The sequence below is a fragment of the Pelecanus crispus genome, chromosome 9 (genome assembly GCF_030463565.1).
Source record: "Pelecanus crispus isolate bPelCri1 chromosome 9, bPelCri1.pri, whole genome shotgun sequence".
NCBI classification, from domain to species: Eukaryota; Metazoa; Chordata; class Aves; order Pelecaniformes; family Pelecanidae; genus Pelecanus; species Pelecanus crispus.
Genome location: NC_134651.1, coordinates 126,070 through 152,084, shown reverse-complemented (window position 1 = coordinate 152,084; position 26,015 = coordinate 126,070). Strand labels below are relative to the sequence as shown.

General features: G+C 41.4%; 2 protein-coding genes across 3 annotated transcripts; both read right to left on the bottom strand.

The window, feature by feature from the left end:
- Positions 1 to 1,103: 1,103 nt before the first annotated feature.
- Positions 1,104 to 21,029, bottom strand: HPS3 (HPS3 biogenesis of lysosomal organelles complex 2 subunit 1). Of its 2 annotated transcripts, XM_075716614.1 has the most exons (17): positions 20,807 to 21,029; positions 19,403 to 19,897; positions 17,916 to 18,087; positions 15,591 to 15,676; positions 14,223 to 14,415; positions 13,879 to 13,960; positions 11,495 to 11,649; positions 9,957 to 10,065; positions 9,574 to 9,755; positions 9,054 to 9,231; positions 8,431 to 8,661; positions 6,522 to 6,707; positions 5,149 to 5,337; positions 4,501 to 4,608; positions 3,918 to 4,124; positions 2,494 to 2,584; positions 1,104 to 1,340 (listed from the first exon to the last, which is right to left on the bottom strand). In XM_075716614.1, exons 1-17 carry the CDS (start codon positions 21,027 to 21,029, stop codon positions 1,213 to 1,215), a joined length of 3,015 nt encoding a protein of 1,004 aa, XP_075572729.1. In that variant the 3' UTR covers positions 1,104 to 1,212. The 2 variants fall into 2 exon arrangements, with proteins under 2 accessions (XP_075572729.1, XP_075572731.1); XM_075716616.1 differs by lacking the exon at positions 19,403 to 19,897.
- Positions 21,030 to 22,437: 1,408 nt separating this feature from the next.
- On the bottom strand, positions 22,438 to 26,015 carry LOC104026314 (tubulin alpha-3 chain). The gene is made up of 5 exons (XM_009490538.2): positions 25,992 to 26,015; positions 25,228 to 25,450; positions 24,568 to 24,716; positions 22,980 to 23,660; positions 22,438 to 22,743 (listed from the first exon to the last, which is right to left on the bottom strand). The coding sequence occupies exons 1-5, from the start codon at positions 26,013 to 26,015 to the stop codon at positions 22,438 to 22,440; spliced, it is 1,383 nt and encodes a 460-aa protein (XP_009488813.1).

The following is a 26,015-nucleotide window of genomic DNA, read 5'->3' as shown; positions in this document are numbered from 1 at the left end:
CAGGTATCATCATGCCATCCAGTTGTATTTTAATAGCCCAACGCCATGTATGTTAGAGCTGTGTCAAACAGAAGGGAAGGATGTATGGGACAGGCAGGCAAAGCAAAACATTTGGGCTTTACAGCTACCAGAAGAAAGGAAGTTGCTTCTCTATAACAAGTCTAAATCGCTTTGGCCTTTTTTAAGGTAGAAAGATTCTACTGAAAGCAGATAACCCCTACTAGTAAATTAGATCATTGATTTTGGGTGTAGCAGGAATGCTACATAGGGGAGTTAACTATTTTTTTCTTTCTTTTTTTTTTTTAAAGATATTTTATTTGCAGTGTAGATGATCTCTTCTGACTGACTTTTACAGGTTTAAGTAACATTACAGCTTCGGTGAAAATGGATTTGGTAAGAGTCAGTGTCAGCTAATTAGGCCTTTAGATGGTTATGGGCTCATGGAGTCATTGTTTTATTTGTGGTAGATTCTCAAAAAACCAAACTGCATTCATAAGAAGGCCATAAACATTGTGACAGTTTATTAGGACTGAATTCCAGCTGAAGGAACAGAAGGATGTTTTCTGCCCAAGAGACAAACATCAGTACATACATGCACAAGTACCTGAGACACCAAAAAAACCTAGAAGAAATATGAGTTTTCAGCTGGATATGTGACCTAGCAATACTTCAAATACTTGTTTACTGGCTACTTCCACTGGGAAGAGTAAGGCACTTACTTTTACTCATACAGTTAGACAAATGCCTGAGCTTAAACTCCTCCCTAGGTCAGTGATCCAACTAACAAACATACCATTAAGACTGACTCCCTGCTTTACTTTCAGTCAATATTGTACACTCAATTGTACTGTACAGTCTGTATTTTCTAGCCGCTTTGGCCATAAGATCACCCTCATTGAGAAAATGAGTGATCCTGCCTAACAGCTGAATAGCTATGTTTTTACCAGTCCAACCACCATTCAGTTCTACCTGGCAGAAATTCTGGTTTGCTGACCTTTGTCAGAGTGTAATAGTATTAGCTTCAAAACAGATGGTTTGCCTCAGACAATAGCTGTCATTTGATAGCTGTCAGAAGGTATCAACTGAGAAATGACGTGATTTATGTGAGGGGAGTCCCACGGTACTCTATATGTAGTTATACTGTTTGCTTCATTTACTTTTTTTATTCCAGCACATTCTTCATATTTGAGAGCATAGTAGACTTTCACTGTTTTAGGTCAGCAGCTTCCTCTGGCTGCAGTGAAGAAGATGTGGCAGGAAAAATGCTGCAGTTCCATCCTCTGGTACAAGACTGAGGAAATCCCTTAATTCCAGTTCCATTGCAACAACTGATAACGTTTCTGCTCAGAGCAGGGGAGAAAATCTTGTTTAGGTATTTTGGTTTTAGAACAAAGAAATAAAAAAAACATTAACAATGTAATTACTAATTGAAGTCATCAAATTATCTAAATATTGCAACTGGAATGAAATTTGAGACACACCCATTTGGGAGCAGATACAACTATAGGAAATCTCAAAAGTAAACTGAAATTATGTCTTAGATTAAAACCATACCTCTATCTTGACTCACCAGGTCTACATGTGGCACTAATGCTTATGGAAGTCTGCTCTAGTACTTCACATCTTTTGTAGCAAATGCAAAGGAAGCCCTAGAGATCTATACTAGTACCCTAACTCAGCACTATCTATAAAATGTGATGTTTTGCAAGCAGCTTCTCAGACCAAGCTGTTTAACATTATGTTCTTAAGCTATTACAGCAGTTCCTGCATGAAAACAGTTTTTCAAAAGAAGAACCGCTAGCACTAGAAACTAGAACTTTATGATAGAGCACGGCAACCTGTGCTGCACAATGCAACGCCATGATGCTGTTTTTCTGCCCTCAGACATTACACTGGCACCATTTTTTAGCTACATGTGCTTTATTCAATCTTATTCTGTCAAAACAAATACACTGGCCCTTCACCTATACCTAATGTTACTGACTTCCTCCAAACATGTAACAATAGGACTACATCAACTACCAGGGTTGGTTTCTCTACTTCTAGTAGTAACACATTGTGGTTTTTTAGTCTACGACCTAATTATCAATACACACTTAAATGCCCACTGGGTTATCTCAACAGTAGCCTATTAGCTGTCATTGCTGAGAACCATAAAGTCACTTAGCCTAGAAAAAAAACCCAATAACTATCTATTAGTTCTATTTAGTAAGTTTGTTTAATGGTGTCTATTCTTGACCTATATAGAAACAATACGGTTCCCGCAATTTAACTGTTTTCGATACAAAAATGAATGCCATGATTTTTATATGTTGCAGAATCCTGTGCTAATGACTAAAAAGCCTGCTGAGCTGTATTAGCTTTAACCATAGAAAAAGGTCCCCTTTTTTTGGTAAATTATCACATCAGTAGTCCTTACCCTGAGGTAAGGTATTTAGAATGTCAGATGACATACAAAGGCTTCTGGAGTTGAGTTGCAATCAATTGATTTACCTTTCAGTGATGAAATAAGAACAGGGCAGTCATTGCCAGTAACTCTGGTTCTCTTGCAAAGTTCAGGAAGCAGCTTGTTCCACCATACAGCCTAATCCACAAAAACCCACAGCAAATGTGTAAATTAACAAGGATTGCAGTTAAGAGTATGAAAGACCTGCTAGAAATACACTGAACTTAGCTCAGATGTGTACAAATACAGGTAGGTTATGATGAACTCAGTAATTAATTTATATAATGCTTTGAAATGCAGTGATTTTGTATATGTTGTATTTTCAGTTTTCAGTGTGATCTTTTTAGACTTGAAACTTTTTACACAGTGCCCCCTAGTGCCTCTCTGGATAAAAGTTTATAAGAGAAAAGTTACATATTAGCAAGACTGATGCAGTCGGAAAATTGCGGGTTTTCCCTCCAAACAGCTCCACGCAAAGTGGTGAGCAGCATTACTATAACAACACTGCTCTGTCTCCTGACCTAATCCATCTACTTCCAACAGCTGTAGTAGTGAGTTATGTTTTGTATATAATTTTGTTGATAAGAATGGAGAGAGGGGAAGGGATTTCTTTCCTTCTTTTTTAAACGTGGTAACTCTTTTCTTCCACCTGTGTTCAGATTCAGTACTGCAGCCTCACATTGAGCCCTATAACTAACGTGGAAACAATCAAAGAAACTATTTTCAGATCTGAATAAAAAACACAAATCTGGTTTTGAACAGAGTTCTAGTATATCCATCTGGTAGAGGATCACCGTTGCTGACTCTGGCCAGCAAAACTGTGTACAATAAATTGAGTAGCTGTGATGGGCAATGGAAGTAAACTCCTGTACTCCTGGAACACTGGAATAAAATCAGTTCCAGAATTAACACTGTACAGAGGCCTAAGGGGAAAAATGGGACATAAAGAACATAATCTTTCCACTAGTGCACCAGTACCATTCTGATGTTGTAAAGCCATAACATGTTACTAGAACACAGGAAGAACATATTTAAGTGTGATTTTATTTGAAGGACCATGATCTCTTTAACAGTTAGCTTACCACTAAAATTTCACGTTATGCAACACTGCCAAACAATTCAGAACACTGATTAGTGAGAAACTAGCTAGTTTTTCATTTACAGTGGAAAAAGAACATACTCTCCCTTTTCTGAGGCACTCTGCCATCTGAAAAGACTATGCCTTAAATTTACTAGAATGAATACAAGAAGTCACAGAAGAAACTGGGAAAAAAATATTCCATTAAAATTAGTGGGGACTGAGTTCTGGAATTTAAATGCCAAGCAAGAGGTTCAAAGCAAGCTAACCAATTTACTTGGTCTGAAAGCTAGGCTATTTGATCCATCCAGAGTCCATCTGTACAAAATAGCATTTTAGTTAGGAAAAAACCAAAACAAAAAAAACTGAACAACTTTAACAAAAGTAGCTCACCCGATTGTCATCTTTCAGCTCGTGCTGAGCATATAATACAGCTGCACCAGGACACCTTTCAAGAAGCTCGTCAATGGCTTCCTCGTACTTGCCTAGACGGGTATTGCAGAGAACGTGCATGGCGAGGCCAACGTTGCCAGCCTCTGTCAGAGGCTCCAAGACAGGCAGAGCTGAAACTATATTGATTGACTGACTACAGAAAAGAGACTGAAGACAAGAAGAAAAAGTATTGTTTGGATTTAAGACAAACTTTCCAAAAAAATGCTAACCATAACCTTAGAACAGAAGCCCTTACTTATCGGAATAATTTTGAAATAGTATTTCCTTTAATAAATGTTACTAAAACCTGAGGAAGCAAGTTTATAGAGTAGACTGCAAATGTAAATATCATTGTTATCGACATATCTCTTCAGTATTTTTTTTCCCCATCATTTCAATGGGCCTTTTAGTTCAACTTGGATAACTGGGCGGGGGGGGGGGGGGGTGTGTGTGTGTGAGTCTGCCAGAGAAAGTTGTTCATACATACACGAAGATTTGCAGAATGCATCTAAGCTGTAAACAGTAAGATTTAAGGGTTTCATACCTGTAGTTTTGAGATATCTTCATGGTAATCTTTATCAGATGGAGATCCCACTGACATTATGGTAGTTACCCAAGGGAAAATCAACCCAAAATGATTACAGGAGTTTATCTATACAAGAAAGAATCAAGTTACAATAAAAGAAATGTTTCTGTTAATGACAGTTCCATGTGAAACACACCACAAGTGAAGAAAATTTTACTCTGAAATAGTGTAATTTAGAATAGCAGCTACTTTTTCCTTCTAGTTCATACAATTTAGTAACAAATAAACTGGAAACTTCTATTTAATTCTGTATTTCAGATTTCCCATTGAGAATCCTTTAAAATTCATCACTAACACATTTTTCTCATTTAGTTAGCTTTGTAAAATTGTGAACACTCCACCTGACAAACTCTCATTGCTTCATTTTAGCCTTTATTTCTGTCCCGAGCTGAGATTCCTGTTGGAAACAGATTCGCAAAGGTCCCCAAAGAGCAGGCTCCCCAGAGCCAGCAATACCTCTTTCGTAACTGCACACTACCTTATTTGCTTTCAGTCTTGCTCCTTTTCAGAGATAAACTGTCCAGAATTAAAATACTAAGGACAGTATTTGGATAGCTTTTGGAGGCACAATGCAGTCATAAACCTTCCTCCGAGTGGTATACTTACCAGATCCTCTGTTGTTTTCAATGGCTTAGTCTCAGGAAGTTGCTTCTTTGCTATTCTCCAAACATACTGAGAAGTAACCCTCAATAAAAGATCTTGAAGTATTTCTTCCTGAGAGCACACTACAAGAAGAGCTTCCCAGAAATCCACCAAGAGCTGAGGAATAGTGTTTTCACTGCTACCACACAACATCTAAGAACAAAACCGTCAGAAGACAGCAAGTTAGCACAGACTGTGGTACTTAATAGTGGCAGAAGTTAGAAGAGACAGAAGGAAGTTTTTCACTTCTACCAGAAGCAGAATTTCGGTTCCTTTTTTGTCTTGATGTTTTTCTAATGGATGCCATTCTACATAATACAGTGCTATGCAAAGTAAAAAGTTCATGGAATGATTTTAAGGTAGTCAATTCTAAACGATAGATTGTTTCTTCTTCAAGATTTACTCCACTGCCAGAAATATCAGCACACTGTCAGCAAGTGTTTACAGACTGCTAATTTGGAGGATTTTATATATATATACCAATAGCCAAGCAGGTGTCTTTGAAAGAATATAAAGGCCATGATAAGAGATGCTGTGTAGCTCAGCTGGGTATAACGGTAGGACCCACAAGGGAGATACTTTAAGGTGTGGTGTGTCAGCAAAAAGGACTTTTACTTGGTTTCCAACTGGCTTTAAACACCACCGCTTGTTCTAATTTGAGTTTCGTGACTTTGTATTTCTGATACGGGTCTTTCACAGTAACAGATAAAAGACTGCAACATACCTACATTGAAGAATACATGGGTTTAATCCAAACAATGCTATTCATTGTAGAGAAAAGAAAAAAGGTTTGTCTATTCCCAATCTAAATAAAGAAAACTTCAGTGACACCAGAAAAATTATATTTATCTTTCTTCTCATAAACTGCAGAGACCCGTTCTTCTTTCAGAAATTTATACAGAGTATCAGAACATTATATACCTTCATACTTAAGTCTGATTTTTTAGAAGTATGTTTCAATCCTAATGATTGCTTCAAAAGGAGCTTATGGAAGTGATTTATCTAAATTCTGTTAAATTTCAGTAGCCTTAGAAAGCCAAATTACTAGGAAGCCACTGAAAGATCTCTGAGATCAGGGTATTCTCCATTCAAATGACAGGGTCAAACCAAAGAAGTTAATGGAATTTGGTTTTTTATTGATTTATCAGTATTTCTTTCCAGAAGGTCCAGTTTCTGACTCTGTAGTCATCTATCATGACTGGAATATATCCAACCCTCATTTCCCTCTTTCTGAAGAAATGCTGAAATGTGAGTGAAGGAGCAACCAAGGCTGCTTTGCTTACCTGTAACAACATCACTATGAGAAAAACAGACGCAAAAAATGATCACAGACCAACCTTGAAAAAGATATCTGCTTCTTCCAGTTCAATCTTACTGTTCTCATGTAAGGCCACAGTGGCAGCCACCAGTAAACCAGGCTGCATCTCCTTCAGGTGAACAGCAAACTCAGTTGGAATAACAATTCCTTCCTTATGCTGTCTCAAGAGTTTTGGTTGTCCAATGAAGCCACAAGCCAGTATTGTCTACAAACACAGTCAGATATAAATCAGGTGAAGAATTCAATCCACATATGATTCAACTCAGCAAACTCAGTATTTCCTCAGGCAGTGAAGTTTAGACAGATGAAATGAAGGAAAGTCAGGGGAAGGAAATAAATCCTTTCTACTCTTTATAGAACAGCTCTCCAGAGACCAAGCTCCAAACCATGTGCCAGAGCAGTGACTCCTGAGCAACAGGCCATTTGCCTTAACACTGAAAGTAACATGCTGTTGTAATCTGGAGTTACTGTGCATGTCAGAAAGATAGATTTCACTATGAAGTCCACGACATTCAACACACATGGTGTTTTAAAAAAACACTGGCTGAAATTTCAATAGACTACTTTGCTAAATTTCAGTAGACTGCTTTGCTAAAGTATGATTTTTATTTTGAAAATACCCCTGAAACAACGATCAAAATGTGCTGCACTACGTGCAACGGTAAGTTGTTTCTGGATATCTGAGTGCTTTTGAAGGTAAGCATGACAAAATACTATTTCCACTTCAAAGACAGTGGGGAAATGATGCCTAAGCAGATTAAATTAATTACACAGGAAATATAAGGCAGACCTAGGAGGAAAATTCAGATTTCACCCCACTATGCATACAAACTATATCTTTCTGAAAGTGTTATTTTTTCTACTTTGCAACAAAATGCTTTTTAAAGGTGAGGTGCAATAGAACATTTTTTAATAGGTCAGATAAAAAAGAAAAAAAAAACCCAAAACCCCAACACCCAAATCCCACCCACCTTATTCTCTAAATAACATCCATGCAGTGGAATGTGTATGTTTGCTCAAAACACGGCAATTTCACTTGATAATGCTGCAAATGGTTAAAGCAGGTGGGGCTGAATATCATTGTTGAAAGCTCTCCACAGTTCCCACCTTGCAATTCAAAAACTGCTAACTTTGAAAGCTCTCCAGGACTTCTCCTACCAAAGTACGATATCTAACTTTGGAACAGCTATCGGTTTATTTTAAAAGTTTTTAGACCTCCAATATCTCGCTTTCAGAAAGAGTCTGTATTTCAAGCTCTGTACCTTTGAATATTCAACAGTCTTGATCAACCTTAAGAAGTAATTTACAGACTGGTCTCAGTCTAAAACCACATGTGAACATCTAGAGACTGCTTCACTAACATTTTTCCCCCACTGATGTGGAATTCTTACTTTGGCAGAAATACATTCTGATCTGATCTTAATAAGGGTTAAGTGCTTTGATTCCACATAAGAAAGATGGGAAATTATATACAGAAACTTTAGTTTGTGTGCACCAGGGACATTCTGCTTCAAGAGCAATTCAGTAAGGGCTGTTTGCATACAGGTGGTGTTTTCATGGGCATATAACATGTTAATGACAGGTGGAGGGGTGTAAAAATGCTCCTATACAACCCTGCCATACTGCTGAAGAGCACTGGCTCTGCAGAACTTATTACACCCCAGTAAACGGCATTTAATTTATCAAGAATGAACAGCTTCAAAGCTTTTGCTTATTTGGTAAGGCTTTGCCAAGATACGACTACAGGGTAAAGTGATGCCAGCCCGCGACTCTACTGTTATTGCAGACACTCAGCGTAGCCTATACAGCATATCAGGAGGAAGAGGAGTGACTGGAAGTTTCCTTTACTGTAAAACACAACTACAAGCCAAACCTACCGACTTGGGCTTTGCAAAGCGTGGATAGCTCATGCTTTCAGCATACTTTACCTCCGTATAGGAGTCCATCTCACGTTCATACATTGTCAGGTCTCCCATTTTCAGAGCCATGAAAGCCTTAGTAAGTGTCAGGACCACTGATGGCATAATCTTTTCTACTTTCTGAAGATACTTCACAGCTGTCAAAGGACATACATTTCTCATGCAAGGGCTGCAGAGGATATGAGGCAGCTGCACAGGGTCAGCAAGACAGAATATTTGGAGAACTTTATTTGCTGATTCCTATTAAAATAAAAGCCATTTGACAGTTTAGACCTTTCCAGATATACAGTCTTCTATTGCATATGACAGTATTGTGGGTTTTTGTGGGTTTTGGTTTGTTGGGTTTTTTTTGTTTGTTTGTTTTTTTTTTTATAAAACAGACAAGTACAGCTTAACTATTAAATCATAGTGCCTTTCCTGCATCTTTCCTCCCTACTGGTAAAAGTGAAGGATCTCTAACCAGCAGTGATTCAACCCATATTCTGGGGTGCTAGAAGAATATCCACTGCCACAGTGAATTAGTTTCACCAACCTGTACAATTTGGCAATGTTCAAAGAAACAGTTTGTTTTGTTGTAGAAATGGGAGATGAAAGAAAATTGAGACAAAGCTTTCTTAAAAAATTGTTTCTACCTTACTTAATTCTTCATTTACGTCTTCATTAAGAGAGTGAGTTAAGTAAAATATAAATCCTCTTTCATATGCCTGTATTTCATCACGTTCTGAAACTAGTCTCTTTAAAACTTCAGTCATGGATAAACCTGACATTCTGTAGTATGGCAAAGCAAGGTGGTAATCCCTTGTGTCAAACCTAGAGGCAAGAGAGAGGAAGAGAAAAAAGAACAAAACAACTAAGGGCAACACTTCTGCCATCACTGTTTGTAAGAACCAAAATAATACATCCAGCAAAGTATTTTTGCATCTGCAAATACATAGCTCATATTCAACGTAATGCTGTATTCTGTGTTCAATGACAATAAAGACAATCAGATACTGAAGAGATGACTAGATTAAGCTGTTTTCATAGAATGCAAAGATTTATATTATATATGCAATACCAACATAAAACAGCAAAGAATGATGGATTTTCATTTTAAGGTTACATTATTGGAAACTAAAGCTCGCCTACATCACTTTGACATCTAAAACATACCTGCTGTAGCAGTCTCCTAAGAAGGCACAACTTTCTCTGAATGCTTTTAGAAGTTCTTCTTTCTCATCTGATTTAAGGAAACTAGGGTCCATCATGGCTGCTCGGACCAGTAAGTGAGCCTCACTTAGAAGATGGATGCAACTCTCAGTTCTTATATTTTCGTAAGTTCTACTATAATCTACCTAGAACAGACACACAATATACTTAGGCTGCTGGCAAAAATAGAGGAACAATTCTAATGAGGGCAGCAGCCATTTGAGTTAGCATTATGGGCTATTCATGAGAAATATATTACACTATATTCATCAATGACGTGCATCAGAGATTAATTAACAGTACTTATTTTTAGTCACCAAACAACAAAAGCAGGAGTTGGGTAATACCATTTCTCTGTAAAGTTGAATGGTTGAAACAGTGTTTATAATATATAAATTCCAACCAGGCTCTGACTCAGAATTTGTTCTGGATTTGATGCTGTCAGCCTTTCTGGAACTAGAGAGAAGGAAAAGAGTTGAGTTGTCAGTGTCCAAATAAACACTACACAGCCAAAAAAACCGCACTCGATAATTTAAATGCATAAATAAGTATGCTTGCAGGCCAGTAAATGCTTGAGATTTAAGTTGTGAATTTAAGTCATAGTGGCTAATAACAGAATGGGGATAGGCATGTTCATACACCAAGAACATCATCAGAACTATCTACTACATCTTCTCCCAGGCTTAAGACCAGGTAGTATCAGATACTTACATCAAGTTAAGTAATTTAAATTAGCTAAGATGTTTACTTACTTTCTGTAAGGACTTACCGCATGTTTGCCCATGCAGCTCTATTAAAGTGTTTGCCAAGACACAGCATTAAAAAGTATTTGAATGCTTTTACTCTTACACATTGGCTAGGTCTGTAATGCCCTAAGGTTAAAACACTGTAGGAAAACACAGACTCTTTTTGTTGTTTTTTCTGGTTTTTTGTTTCAACTGTTCTGGGATATTTACATCTTTATTTTCAAATGATGGCCTTAAGTAGACTAGTATTTGTTCAACTTACGTTCTTAACAGAAGGTAAAGAGTATCTTCCTCAAACGCCAACTATAATCTTTGAAACAACATAACTGGCAGAAGAAACTGTGCTTTATACAGAGAAAACTACAGTATTTTGAATTACCATTCTCCTTGATGGGCTTATCCTCATCTTCTGAATAATGTCTGTTCTAGGCTTTAAGAAATACTGGTTCAAGTAACTCTTCAACTAACTATAGCTGTACCACTTTTGTTAATGAACTTGAACTGACTTCAATAAATGTGCTTTCTGAATAGCTGTTTTAGAATAGCTGTTTAGCTGTTTTATGAAAAGCCCTCGAAAAAGAATGGGAACAGCAGTTCTCGCAGAAATAGGTAAAAAGTCACAAATGCCTCTGGCTACCTACACGCTACAAGAGCATCTTGGGCCAAAGTCCGATCCTTCTTTTGTCATGGATTACTATAGTGATGTTCATAACTTTTCTTGGAAAGAACTCTTAACCAAATGTAAGACATTTTCATTTTGTCCTACAACACATTTTGTTAGCCTGTAGTTTCGGTACTCCTACATATTTTTGTTTCTCAGGATAAACATTTTTTCTTCTCAGTAGCACATAGGTTCTTAGTAATGTTATTTTAACATTACTTACGGAAGTTAAGTTTTTTACAATCTTAAGTAACTTATTTTGTTGATTTTAAGCATTTGTGACCCTACCCTCACATATGCTATGTCAGTTAATACAGTAGAATTGAAAAAAAAAATGCTTGATTTCTGTTCTCATGCACTAAGGAATTAATTCGACAGTTTTTCCACAGAGGAACCTCTCTTCAACTCCAACACCCACAAATTCAGCACTGTACACAGAGCTATAAATACCATCTTCCTAAAAGACACAAATCCTTACAGCATCCTTCTTGTAGGCTTCCTTCTTTCAGTAATGTCTTCCGTGTCCGCCTTAGTCAAAAGAATTATATGGTTTTTGAAATGACAGATAGCCCTTGGTCCTATAAAAAGCTGCATTCTTAATGTGCAGACATCCAGTGCGACAGGTGGACAAGCCTACAAAGGAAAATGATTGTTCTGTAATTTCAGTTAGTGTGTACTTTGAATCTCTAAATAAAAAAAAAAAAAGAAAAAATTTAACCTCTGTCCAATGATCTGACACTAAAAACATTCAACTGGCTTTCCTAACTTTGAGTGCTTCACTTAAGCAAGAATAAAAATACTCATAAAACTGTGACATAAATAATTTAAAAATGGGTAAAGCAACTACACAGTTTTAGCTGTGTGTCTCAAAACAACTGAGCCTGAGTGAGATGCCTAACGTGGAAAACTTAACCCCACTTAGTTTGAATTTGGCCAAGTTGTAAAAGATTGCTTGACATGGTTAAAACAGTTTGATTTCAGTTGCTTACAAAAAGCATTTTTAGATAGAAGTATTATATTTGCTTGCCTATTGTTACATTACATACCCAGTAGTACCTCCCTGATTTGTTCAATATGCACCTTTCAGGTAAAACTTACCATATCGTCTATACTGGACTAAAAATGGAAAAATGCAACCTCATTTGCCCAGAAATATTCTAAATTTACAGCTTTAAGAAGATAAAATACCATATTTACAAATTAACATACACAGTGAAGCAAGACAACACAGCATCATACATGTACCCTACTTTTTGAAGAAACCTCAAAATTTCTTGTAAAGAGGCAGAGGGCTGCAGCGGTGACCAGGAGGCTCTGAACTGCCCTGGGCTAGTCAGAACGAGAACCAGCCAGCTCGGAAGTGATGTGAAAAACCAGCAGGAAAAATAATAACAATAATATATAAATAATAATAATAACCATCATCATCACCACACTTCAAATGCCGCACTGGGGCAGGAACGCCCCTGAGGGAATGTAGCCTGTGGGCAGCCCACACCAGAGCAGGGGCACCCCTGAGGGACTGCAGCCCATGGATGACCCGTACCAGAGCAGGGCCACCCCAGAGGAACTGCGGCCCATGGATGACCCGTACCAGGGCAGGGCCACCCCAGAGGGACTGCAGCCCATGGATGACCCGTACCAGAGCAGGGCCACCCCAGAGGAACTGCGGCCCATGGATGACCCGTACCAGGGCAGGGCCACCCCAGAGGGACTGCGGCCCATGGATGACCCGTACCAGGGCAGGGCCACCCCAGAGGGACTGCGGCCCACGGATGACCCGTACCAGGGCAGGGCCACCCCTGAGGGAATGCGGCCCATGGATGACCCGTACCAGGGCAGGGACACCCCTGAGGGAATGTGGCCCATGGAGAACTCACACCAGGGCAGGGATGCCCCCGAGGGACCGCGGCCTATGGGAGGACCCATGCCAGAGCAGGTCTGCTGCCCGTGGAGGGCAAGCTGCAGTATGGACATCCATAAGGGACTGCAGCCTGCAGACCACCATTAAATGCACACCTCCTCAAACCTCCCGCTGAGGCAGAAGGCAGCCTGTTGCCTGACTGGAGGAACTGCGATGGACTGAACGTAACCCACAGCAAAAACACAGAAAGCTGAGACTAGAGAAGGGACAGGATAGATTGTGTCACATGTTTGTATTCTTTATCTCAGTGCCTCTATGGAGAGCAGAGAATACATGTTTGGCTCTTGAAAGTTTTATACTACCTCTACTGTCCTATGGTGTCTTTATGTCTGCTGTCTACATGTGCAGAAGAAGTCCTTAAATGCTAACTTAAAATACACTTCAGTCTACCTTTCCTGCTATTTTTATTAACGTATATCCCAATCTGTGCAATTCAATGTATTTTTATTGATAAGCAATTTAAGGAAGGGGAGAAGTCTAGACCTCCAAGGATAAAAAGCCCTCCTCCTGAAAAAACATGCACTAAGCATCTGGTAGCAGACTTGTTCAAGTGCCTACAATCCTCTTACAAAAACTGGTTTTTCAAGGACACCTGAGAGAGAGAAACATCATCAGCTGCAATAAGGGAAAACTCTGCACCCTTCATTCAGATTTATACAGGAAAGCATGGAATTCAGTTTAAAATGTAAGTGATTTTATAGCTTTTGATGTTTTTGAAAACATTTTACTAATGGTCTAGAATCTTGAATGGCAATAATAGATTGTTTCATTGAGGTAGTTGTAGACCATTAAAATACAATATGCTATAGACTGAAGTAAAATACTCATTTTGAATGCCATTTTACCGGTCCAGCCAGTATAATCTCACAGGATTTCAAAAGGAAACTAAGTGCCATACTACTACCCCCATTCTTTTAGCAAGATAACGAGAGGTGCACCTTCATGGTTGTATCAATATATGGATCCTCATCACGAGCTGCTGCTGCACTGCACCGCACTGTGAAACACTGCAGGTTCTCACTAGAGGGAAAGAAGAAACCACAACGATGAAGGAAAAAAATGAAGACTTGCAAAAATCAAGTAGCCAAGACTACAGAGAATCAGGTCTTTTTCCTTCATAGAAACTGGCCTTGAAGCCTAAGCAGAAGGGCATGCTGCACTATCACATGAGCCTACCCAGAGAGTTCCAGGAGGCTATGAAGGACATGGGGGGGTGGTGGGGCAGGAGGCAGCAGCATAGAGAAATGTAGTAATACTATCAGCAAAATCATAAACATAGTACCTTGTAATGACGTGCAGGAACTGTGGAGTGAGAACTGCCTGCTCTGACTTCTCTGAATATTGGTAAGTAGAAATCAGTTCTACTAACTTCCCAACAGAGTAGAGATATCCAACATGAGGTAAAGAGAAAAAGCAAAAGAGACTCAGTAGTTCTCTCTTGTTCTCAGTTTCCTCATGGGCTGTCACAGAACTTCCTAGATGTAACAATAAGAAACGCATTTTATATACCTCATAAATTAAAACCTGGCAATTCCTTTGCAAGCCTGATGTCTGAAAGATACTACCAAACCTGCCCAGGTTGCAGACTGGTTTTGTTACTAGCTAGCAAAGACAAAAAGAACTATATGAAGATCAGTGCACAGGTCAAAAATTTGCATGTCATGTTACCTCATTTGGAGGCATTTTTAACAAAAATGTGGATGGACCGCCAAGTGAAGAACTTCTATAGATGTAACAGCATCTGAGAGTCCTGGAAGATTCATCACAACTAAGCATCCATGGACTGAATGATCAGCCCAATCTTAGACAACTATTTGTGAACTGGGACGAATGCTCATCCAGAACTGCAGCTGCAGCGCACCAAAATACAGGTCCTCACTTAAGGGAAAGAAAGGCTGGGTATAGCAGAATTTATTTATAAAGCCACTTTGGCAGGTAAAGGCTGTGTTCAGATTCTACAGACCCTCTTGTCAAAGACTGTAAATCACAAGAGAACGTAAGATAGCTGGAGTTAAATGGCAAGTAACTCATTCTCTTGAGTCAACTGCAACTTAAATGAGGCTTTGCTACTTCGCAGAGAGACAACCACAAACTGCGTGAGCAGTCAGTAAAGCTGATTGATAACATACAGCATTAAATTTTTCCATGGGTCTGTTGGGGCTCGAGCTAGTATGTATTGGTGAACCCCCAAAATCTGCATTCATCCCTTGCGGTTTTAATTAAAGCCTGGCAGAAAGGTAACCTGTATCTTAATGGTTATTAAGGTTCACTACTCTGATTTCCGCTGTTGACTAATGAGAGGCAGCTCAGTATCTTATAACACAGAGGATAATTTTATTAATACAGAGTGTTAAAAAGAGTGGCTGTTTTGTGATGTAAAATTAATCAGCAGATAACTGATAAAAGCTGATTTGAGTCTTCCTCTTTTGGTGTAGTGAACTGGTATTTTAGTTCAAGGTCTATGCAGAACTCGGAGAAACTTAAAGACTTCCTTGTTAGTAGAAGCTCAGTTTAAATCGTTGAAAAGGGAGGAAAGACCTTAATTTAAAAACAAATCATTCAGAAACAGGGTACAAAACAGAATATACAAAGAAGCTCTTTCCTTTTTTCTGTGACATAGGCCATAATGCATCCATGCATATCCATATACCTGTCTGGTATACAGGAAGCAGTTGAACAGAGTGCAACTTCGTCTCTTCACAAAACCCAAAAGGCGACTGGTCGGGTGTAAAACGTCTAGAGAAAAAAATACAAAACAACATAGGACCTCAGTGAGAAATTATTATGAGCTATTTTGGACAAGTAAACAGCACCAGCTGTAACAGGCATAGCTGATGTTTTAATACTCAACAACAATGTGCACTCTCCTACTACTAATTCAGTTATCATGGCAATGCCAAGAAGCATGTGGCACAGATAGAGACAATTATCTTGAGTTCTTGCAACCAAAAATCCTCTTTCTTTGCTGGTCTACAAGACGTGTCAAAGTCTGGGATCACTGGAAGACACACTGCAATTGATTTGAACCTGACTTTAACCTTTTTTTTCCCCTCTCTTTTTATTCAACTGAGCTATATGTAACATGGTGCCATCTCCAATCCTACTCTTCTTTCCTATTATGTGTCATCCTTTTTCCTGCTTTGCTTTGGAATTCACTGCTGGACTGTGACATCCATTCTTCCTTGGTTTGGATAAAAGTTTAATGGCTTTGATCACTAACAAAATAACAGAATTTGGCACAAGCTGCTTCAGAATAAGGTATGTAAAATTTGGTTTTGCCAGTTCAGCTTCAAAGTATAAAAACTGTGGGTGGTCAGAGACTGTAACAGGTTGCCCAGAGAGTTTGTGGAGCCTGCATCTGTGGACATACTCAAAACCTGACTAGACAGGGTCCTGGAAAACCTGTTCTAGCTGACCCTGCTTGAGAAGGGAGGGGGTGGGGTATTGGACTAGATGGTCTCAGGAGATCCCTTTCAACATAAATGATTCTGTCATTTGGTATGCTGAGAAAAGACCATCCCTTCTGATACATCACAAGAGAAGCTGCCATGACTGCTCTTCACAGCATACAAGGATGTATGATGAAAGCAGACACTAAACATCACTAGATTTGCAAAACCACCAAAGCTCTATTCTAGTTTAATTGTACCAACCAGTCACGTTCCCCAAATAAAATGAAACTTAGGATTTGCGAGGCCAAAAGCTGTCCAACTGCGAGACGAGCAGGTTCACGGTGTGCTGGGTGAAGAACTGGCTACACGGCAGAGCCGAAAGGGTTGTAGTGAATGGGGCTACATCTGGCTGGCGACCCGTCACCAGCGGTGTTCCTAAGGGCTCAATCCTAGGGCTAGTGCTGTTCAAGATTGTGATCAATGATCCGGATGCAGGAGTTGAATGCACCATTAGCAAGTTCGCTGACGATACCAAACTGGGAGGTGCTGCTGACTCTCTTGAGGGACAAGATGCCTCGCAGAGGGACCTAGATAGATTGGAGCACTGGGCAATCATCAACAGCATGAAATGGAACAAGTCCAAGTGCCAACTCTTGCACCTAGGACACAGTAATGCCAGGCACAAGTATAAACTGGGAAAGAAGTGGCTGGCGAGCAGCCCTGCAGAAAGGGAGCCGGGGGTGCTGGTGGGCAGCAGGCTCAGCGTGAGCCAGCAGTGTGCCCTGGCAGCCAGGAGGGCAAACCGCATCCTCGAGGGGCATCAAGCACGGCATGGCCTGCCAGCCAAGACAGGGGATTATCCTGCTGTATTCAGTGTTGGTGCGGCCTCACCTTCAGTACCGTGTGCAGTTCTGGGCCCCACCGTTTGAGAAGGACGGGAAGGTACTCAAATCCATCCAGAGGAGGGCAACAAAGCTGGTGACGGGGCTGGAAGGCATGTCCTCTGAGGAGCGGCTGAGGACTCTGGGTTTGTCCAGTTTGGAGAGGAGGAGACTAAGGGGCAACCTCATCGCTCTCTGCAGCTTCCCGAGGAGGGGATGTGGAGAGGGAGGTGCTGAGCTCTTCTCCCTGGAATCCTGGGATGCCTGGGAATGGTTCAAAGCTGCGTCATCCGTCAGGGGAGGTTCACACTTGACATTAGGAAGCTTTTCTTTACCAAGAGGGCGGTCAGACGCTGGAACAGGCTTCCTGGAGAGGTGGTCGATGCCGCGTGCCTGTCTGTTTAAGAGGCATTTGGACAATGCCCTTAATAACATACTTTAACTTTTGGTCAGCCCTGAAGTGGTCAGGCAGTTGGACTAGATCATCATTGCAGGTCCCTTCCAACTGAAATATTCTACTCTATTCAAAAATGGGCTTTCTTTGGTATCACATTATTTCCTCAGTGAAAAAAAAACCAAACCCTTATAAATACCCCAGAAGTCAAAATACCAGGATTTTTCTTTCAACAAGACATAAGCCACAGCTGATTTTAGTTTCTTGTAGTAAGTTACCACATAAAGGGGAAAATACATTTGTAATACCTGAAAAGCAGATACCGCACTTGGAAGTGCTTTGTGTCTTCTGTAGGTAACTCTGTGGATTCCAGTGTGATGGGTATCTCACACAGCTTACTTTCTTCCCCACGCAGTTCCACTGGCTTCTGACATACGATGAACTCATCTAATTCAAGCTGCAAAGTATGTGTTGAAGGGCCTTCATCTCCTAAACCTTAACAATGAAAATGCTGTATTAATCGTTCAAACCATTCCATTTAGCAGTAACAAAATGATATGACACACTATCAATTAAATACTCCAATTGCAGCTCTCTAGCTAGCATTGGCTTCCTCAAACCATGAGATTTTGAAAACAGCTATGCTGAAAGATGAGAACAATCCTTCATTTAAGCCTCAACAGTCCGAATATCTAACAGTCAAGATTCTGAAAGAACAGGTAAACTGTTCATTATAAGGCAAATCCAAGACAACCTGTGCTGCAAATGGCTGGCTGTCAAAAAATGTTGTCATTTGGTTGGAGAGGCTTTAAGAAGGAAAACGCAGCTATGATAGAAAGTTGCGTTATCTTAAATTCACTTAAGTTCTGGAAAGCAAATCCTAACAACACTCAGAAAGTAATTTGAACTTTTCTATTTAGTTTTTCATAATAAAAACAACTAAGAGCAGGAAGCCATTATCTCCATCTTCACTCAGTGAAGAACATTCCAGTTTATATTTTCCCTATCTGACAAGTCTTATTTACCTTTAGATTTTTTCCAGGTACAGTTTCCATTTCTAAAAGACCATTCTTTTCTGTTTTAAGTTTCTTCAATTATAAATGAAGGATTTTCCTAAGGTCTGTTGGTGTTCATCTGATACTTTTGGAAAGGTGGGAACTGATTACTTACGGATTGATTTCTTGCAATCCATGTGAATGAAACCTACCGAGTACCTCTATTTTTGGGATTTCTAGGATTCTAAGGCAAGTCCCTAAATAAGACAAAGGACTGAAAAAGGAGAATTTGCTGACACCTTGTTTATGCAGGTTCTGAGCCTACTAAGAGTGACAAAAGTGCATATGCATCGCCACAGATGCATTCTTAAATGTGTAAGCCAGTATGCATGGTCCATTTCAAGGTCCATGTGACGCTTCTTCCTTTTGGCCTCCCGCTTGTCCCACAGATGAGACACATTTATTTGGGCAGTGACACTGATGGAGTAATTTTTCTGAACATAGCACACTGAACTACTTACTGCTTTGATTTGGCCCATGGTGGCACCCCAAAACAGGGACCTAATTCTACATCTGTAGAGGTTGCGCTATCCTGAAAATGCCTGCAGAATGATGGCATATTTGTTTTAAGTGTTACCTCCAACTGCAGGTGGTACAACTTTTCATGTACTAGCTGACAGTCCCAAGATGATCTGGAAATATTTTCTGAAGGGCAAGGACCTTGTTTGAGCCTACTCTGAGAATAACAGGAATCAGTTAGCAAAATCTTGGAAACAAAAAAAATTAATTCCTGTACTTACCTCCATCCACAGGCTTTTCTAGTGTACTAGCTTTGTGCGCACATTGCTCTGTCCCATCTGCACTTTGCTGGAGCAGTTCCAGTTTCAGGATCAGAACATCCAGCTCTGTTGTGATGGCTATATGTCTGGCACAAAATGCAACTTCAGCAGGAATGAGGTTATCAATGTGTAAAATTAAGGAGCGTTCGAAGTCTAACACAGTCAAATTCTGTTTTATGACCAGATGTTTCAAACAGAACATGACTAGTTTATTTTTGCAGCCGACAAGAAGATCTCCATTTACAGGACAACATGAAATGCACAGCGGAGGATCTGAAAGTGGCATTTCCACAATTGACATCTGTTCTTTTAAGGTTTCACTGTACGACTCTTCCATCTTGTGACCAACCATCCGAACACAAACACGAGAACTCCCTGCAGACATGCATCTCCAGTTCATATACGCTCTTAGGAAAGTTGCTTTGCTTTTTTCTTCAATCGTCACCAGATAGTCTCCTTAAAAGAAGACAGAGGTACTGATATTAAAGAATAGATGACACGGTTTTTGAGCTCTCTACCTGCTGTAGTACATTACGAAGAACATGTTAAATTCTCAACCCTTACATAAAATTGCAAAAGCAGTTTTCACCAATTTTTCTCTAATGAAATCCAAAGTGCAAGTTTCTTTGCCGGGTGGAACACACTCCACACACCATTAAAAAAAAAAAAGGGACTTGCAGATCTACTTCCAGACTAACTCCTGAGTGAATCCACTTCATGAGTTGTGATTGCAGACAAGGTGTTTCGCCCCCCCCGAGCATCCATTAACGAGAAAATATTTTGCTCTCTAAAGATCAGGGAAAGTCACAGGCTCATGAAGAGCTGTAGGATTAGCCGGAGTGACCACCCGCCCCGTGCTCTGAAATTAAAAAAAAAAAAAAGCAAGGTCAGGAGCACAGACTCCAACCGGGGCGGAGGAAGACGGCAAAAACAGCCCCGTGCTGGCCGCGCACGGCCCACGAGCCCCAGCACCTCCGGCCCTCGCGCGGCTCAGACCAGTCCGCGCCTCAGCAGGCGCCGGCCCGCGGCAGCCGGCAGCGCCCGAGCCCCCCGGGCCCCCCCAGCGGGCAGCGCCCGAGCCCCCCGGGCCCCCCCAGCCGGCAGCGCCCGAGCCCCCCGGGCCCCCCCAGCGGGCAGCGCCCGAGCCCCCCGGGCCCGCCCCAGCGGGCAGCGCCCGAGCCCCCCGGGCCCCCCCAGCGGGCAGCGGCCCGGGCCAGGGGCGGGTGGGGCGCCGGCAGCGCGCGACGCGCCCCGGCGGAGCACGAGCGCCCCCGCTCGCCCCCTCCCCGCCCGGCGGAGCCCCGGGGCCTCCCCCCGCGCTGGAGTAGCCGAGCGCTCCCGGACCCCGCGGCGAACGACGCTGACCTGCCTGGCTGTGCGCCATGCGCAGCACCGGGCCCAGCGTGGCGAAGGAGCCCAGGGGCTCGCAGCGGCCCTGCTCGCGCACCGCGAACGCTTCTACCCTGCAGCTGGCCGCCGTGCTGGCCACGAACAGCACATCGCGGCCGCAGCAGAAGTGCGCCGGCTCCTGCCTGCACGGCACTACTCGCTGCGACCCGAACGGGTGCAAGTTGTAAAGCTGCACCATCGTCCCCGAAAGCCTCCACTGCTGCAGCGGAGAGAGCACCCCGAGGCCTCCTGGGGCTGCCGCCGACAACGCAGGCCGCCGCGCCGACCTGCACTTCCGCAGCGCGGCCGCCCGGCGCTCCCCGGGCCGCCTCCCGCCTGCGGGCGCGGGTGCGCGGCGGGGCCGGGCCGGGCGGGGCCGCGCCGGGCGGCTCCCTCGGCGGCGGAGCGCGGGGGCGATCCTGCGCACGGCGGGGTTCTCTTCGCCGCCAGGACGCGCCTCGTCCCGCTGCAGGCTGCGTCGTACGGCTTTCTGCGTAGCGTTAGCGTGACTTCATCGCTACGTGAGCGCTTGCAGGCAGCCTCTGCGGTCGCGGAGCGCCTGGCGCCGTCCGCGGCTGGCAGCTCCGCGCACCGGGCGAAGCTGGAAGCGAGCTTTGACGCGTGCGAGGCGGCACCGGGAACGCTGGCGTGGAAGGGAAAGTGGCTGCTGAGCGCTGCGGGGGGGTGCCGGTGCCCCCGGCCGGGTGCCGCGGCGGCTGGGAGCGCGGCTGAGCTGCAGCGGCTGCCGCAAGCAGCGTGTGCCTTAATTCGGGCTGCTGGGATCGTTCGGTCTCCCGGACGCAAAAACAAAGGCATTTTTGGTTTTAAATACAGCAGTTCTTTCTTTAGAACGCCATAAATTGTGCATACATCGCATGCTTTACAGATAATAGTTACAAGTACTTCTGAAAATAATTCACTTCCGGGTATCTCTAGCCTACGTAGCCCTTTTTCTCCCCCCTGGTTTTATAGAACACCTAGGGAAGGAAGAAACCAAAAGCAAGCCTACAAAAACCCAAAACAAAGCCCTAAAGTTTTCTTTCTCAGGATTCAGGACTAAAAAAAGTGTACACTGGTGGGTCAGCACTTTTTACCTGAGCTGTGTCCCCTACAATTCAACAGTTCCTAAATGTCTAGAAAGCTCTATTCATTTGAACATACTGTTAAAGGACAGGAGAATTTTTTTTTTTTACTAGGCCAATGTAGAAATGTAAAAAAATGACAATGCTCTTTTAAAGCAGGTAACAGACCTGCTCTTTTGTTTTCCTTTGGACTAAAAAGTGTTACAGTACTATAACAACCTGAAGTAGAAGCAGTTTCCTGCTTGTGAGAAACCAAAAATCAAAGAGGGTCTATCTCAGAACATGTTGCGATCACAGGGAAGTCCATAGAATTTCCCAATTTCTTCTATAATTTGCACATGACTAGATGCTACCGAAACCTGCAGTCTCAAATGGTCCTTACTTAGTGAGTATACACATAAATAGCAAAGGAGAAAAAAATAGAAGGTAGAACCTTTAAAACTTTATTTGAAAACAGTCAAACAAATGAACAGGGTTCTGCAATTCTTTTTTTTTTTTTTTTTCCCCTAATAAATTTTTCCATCTTCAGTTTTCTAAATACTCATCTCCTTCTTCAGCCTCTGCTTCTACTGAGTCTATGCCGACTTCTTCATAATCTTTTTCAAGGGCAGCCAGATCTTCCCGGGCTTCAGAAAATTCTCCTTCCTCCATTCCTTCCCCAACATACCAATGTACAAAGGCACGCTTAGCATACATGAGATCAAATTTGTGGTCGAGGCGAGCCCACGCTTCAGCAATAGCAGTTGTATTACTCAGCATACACACAGCCCGCTGCACCTTTGCAAGGTCACCACCTGGCACCACGGTTGGAGGCTGGTAGTTAATGCCCACCTTCAAGAAAACAAATGAAAACTTTACTCGTAAGTACTAAGGCTTAAAAGACTTATTTCTGTGAACAATTAAAAATCACCATGGTTACAAACAAATAAAATAGCTTGCAGTTATTTTTCACTTCATCAAAATATTTAAACAGGGACATTACAACATTGCAGAATGACTGTTACCTCTGACTACTACACAATTCCTAATAATTCAAACATCAAGCCCTTATAAAGCTATGTAAGTACCTTGAATCCAGTTGGGCACCAATCCACAAACTGAATGGTACGTTTAGTCTTGATAGTAGCAATAGCTGCATTGACGTCTTTAGGAACAACATCACCTCTATATAACATACAGCAGGCCATGTATTTGCCATGGCGAGGGTCGCATTTTACCATCTGGTTGGCTGGTTCGAAACAAGCATTGGTAATTTCTGCCACAGATAACTGCTCATGATACGCTTTTTCAGCAGAGATGACAGGGGCATATGTTACCAGGGGGAAATGGATTCGTGGGTATGGAACAAGGTTAGTTTGAAATTCTGTCAGATCTACATTGAGGGCTCCATCAAAACGCAGTGAAGCTGTGATGGATGAAACAATTTGCCCAATTAATCGGTTTAAATTGGTGTAAGTAGGACGTTCAATGTCAAGGTTACGACGACATATATCGTAAATGGCTTCATTATCTACCATGAAGGCACAGTCTGAATGCTCTAACGTTGTGTGGGTAGTTAGAATTGAGTTGTAAGGTTCCACTACAGCAGTGGAAACTTGTGGTGCTGGATAAATCGCAAACTCTAGTTTAGATTTTTTGCCATAGTCAACAGAGAGCCTTTCCATGAGCAGAGATGCAAACCCTGAACCAGTGCCTCCTCCAAAACTATGAAAGATAAGGAAACCTTGCAACCCTGTGCACAGATCAGCCTGTAATGGGGTGGAAAAAAAGTGGGAGAAAAAAAAGTTACTATGATTTTGGAGAAAGCAGTATTAAAATCATCATTCAAAAGCATTTATTTTTTAAGTTTTTTAGTTTTAGATTGTTATAATAAAAAGATCAGCATTCTTGAAAGGTAGTCCTCCTTTTTATTTGTGTGTCTTTTACTCAAAAGTACCAGCGCCTCTGCATAACTTTTTCTGAATAGGAGTATTTTAAAACTTAAAAGTCACTTTATTGTCTTTGATGCCATTTTAATACTACTGTAAGCAAGAGCAGCTGTGCACCACTATGACAAGTTACTATGAATTACAGCTAGGTTACAGCTTTAGAATCTGTTTATGTTCCCATCCTAGCTTTCAGCAAGTATCAATTAGATGTTGAAAACTTTTTTTTTTATTTTTTGTAATTTTATTAAATAGACAATCACTATTTCACTTTGAATCACATCATCTTATGACAATATGTATCTCACAATGCAATGTCAAGATAAAAAAAAAAAAAAAGAGAAGTAATTAAAATTGCTAAGCATTCAACCAAAACCCGAGGTTCAGGGTACTAGAAATATTTTGTGTGACACAATGGCATGATTCAAACTGAAAAAAAAAACCAAAGAAAAAAGTATAACAACATTTTTAACTTGTTTAAGGCTTTTATAATATGTTTCCAAGGTATCCTTAAAATACTTTAAAAATAATGGTATTTCAGAATCTAAAAAATTTTTAAGTTTTACTGACTGAATTTTTATTTAAGCAGGGGGCGCAGAGATAAATGTTTTGTTTTAAATAGTCAACTATGCACAAAATTGTTAGGGAAAAAACCATAGCAACCCATCGTATCATCAACTGATATATGTATCAATTCTTCTAAATACTGACTTGCAGCATGAATTCTTACCAGTTTGCGGATGCGGTCTAGTACTAGATCAACAATCTCTTTTCCAATGGTATAATGGCCTCTGGCGTAATTATTGGCTGCATCTTCTTTCCCAGTAATCAGCTGCTCAGGATGGAATAACTGCCTATATGTACCTGTACGTACTTCATCTACAAAGAAACAAAATACTACAACATAAGTTTGATCTGTTCAGTTCTCTGTGTGCTGCCTAGTGACTACGCACTAAGTGCACACATCAAAAGAGTGCAGACGGCATCCCTGGCTACAGGCAGCTTGTCTGACCAGCCTGAAAAGTTGGCACAACTTCAGCCCCTTTCTTTAGTGGAAAACATCAGGTACTCACAAAGCCCTATTTGTACCCAAAAACACAGAGGTCACTCAGAAAGCCACCATTACGGGTACAGACAAGATTCCGGATAGCAATGAAACACAACTCTGGATGCAGTGCAGCAGTCTAGAAAGATTATCCAGGCTGTAAAAAAGTTCTATTGTTTTCCAAATGTTGTTACCTGTAGACCATTATTTCATTTCTTTCAAATAACAATAACCTCAAATGTCAAAACGGCATCCAGACACACATCTTTTAAAACCTATAATGTTCTGAACAAACAAAAAAAGCCATAGGGAATCTGTAAGGGATCTTTAACGTTGGGTACCTACCAACTACAGTTGGCTCTAGGTCCACAAACACTGCTCTGGGAACATGTTTCCCAGCTCCTGTCTCACTGAAGAAAGTGTTAAACGAATCATCTCCACCTCCAATAGTTTTATCGCTAGGCATTTGACCATCAGGCTGGATCCCATGTTCAAGACAATACAATTCCCAACATGCATTGCCAATCTGTACACCAGCCTGACCAACATGGACGGATATGCATTCACGCTGCAAATTAAAAACAGAACAATGATAATGAGATATGGAGCTTCCTGTCTTCTAGATATTATCATAATAACTAGCTATCTCTGGGTTGTATCCTTCCATGCTCTTTCTCTGCTGCACTATTCCCTGGTTGCTCTTGAGTGACAATTTAACTGATCAAATTGTCTGTCGCCGGCAAGACCCTACTCACCTTAGTTGACCTAGGCTGACTGAGAATACTGAAAGACCTTAAAGACAACGTAGTCTCTGTGAACACATAGGGTGCATACAGATTCACCATCGCTTACCACGCTGCAGAGTAACTTTAATATTCTGCCTCGTCTCTTTTTTCACCTTCCTTTCGTTTCAGAAGACTTCTTTATATCATTTCCCCAAATTCCCTTGATTTGTTGCCAAATCATGTACTGGGTCACTGTTGCAACAATCTTTACTGCACAGGACCATTTGGTATGTTTTCCTTTATAATAAGCATAGAGATATCTAGCCTGTGGCAATTCACGCATGTTTGAGTTCCTCTGTGAAACCATCTGAGAGTCGCAGTTGCTTTGATTCTAAGCAACTGTGCCAT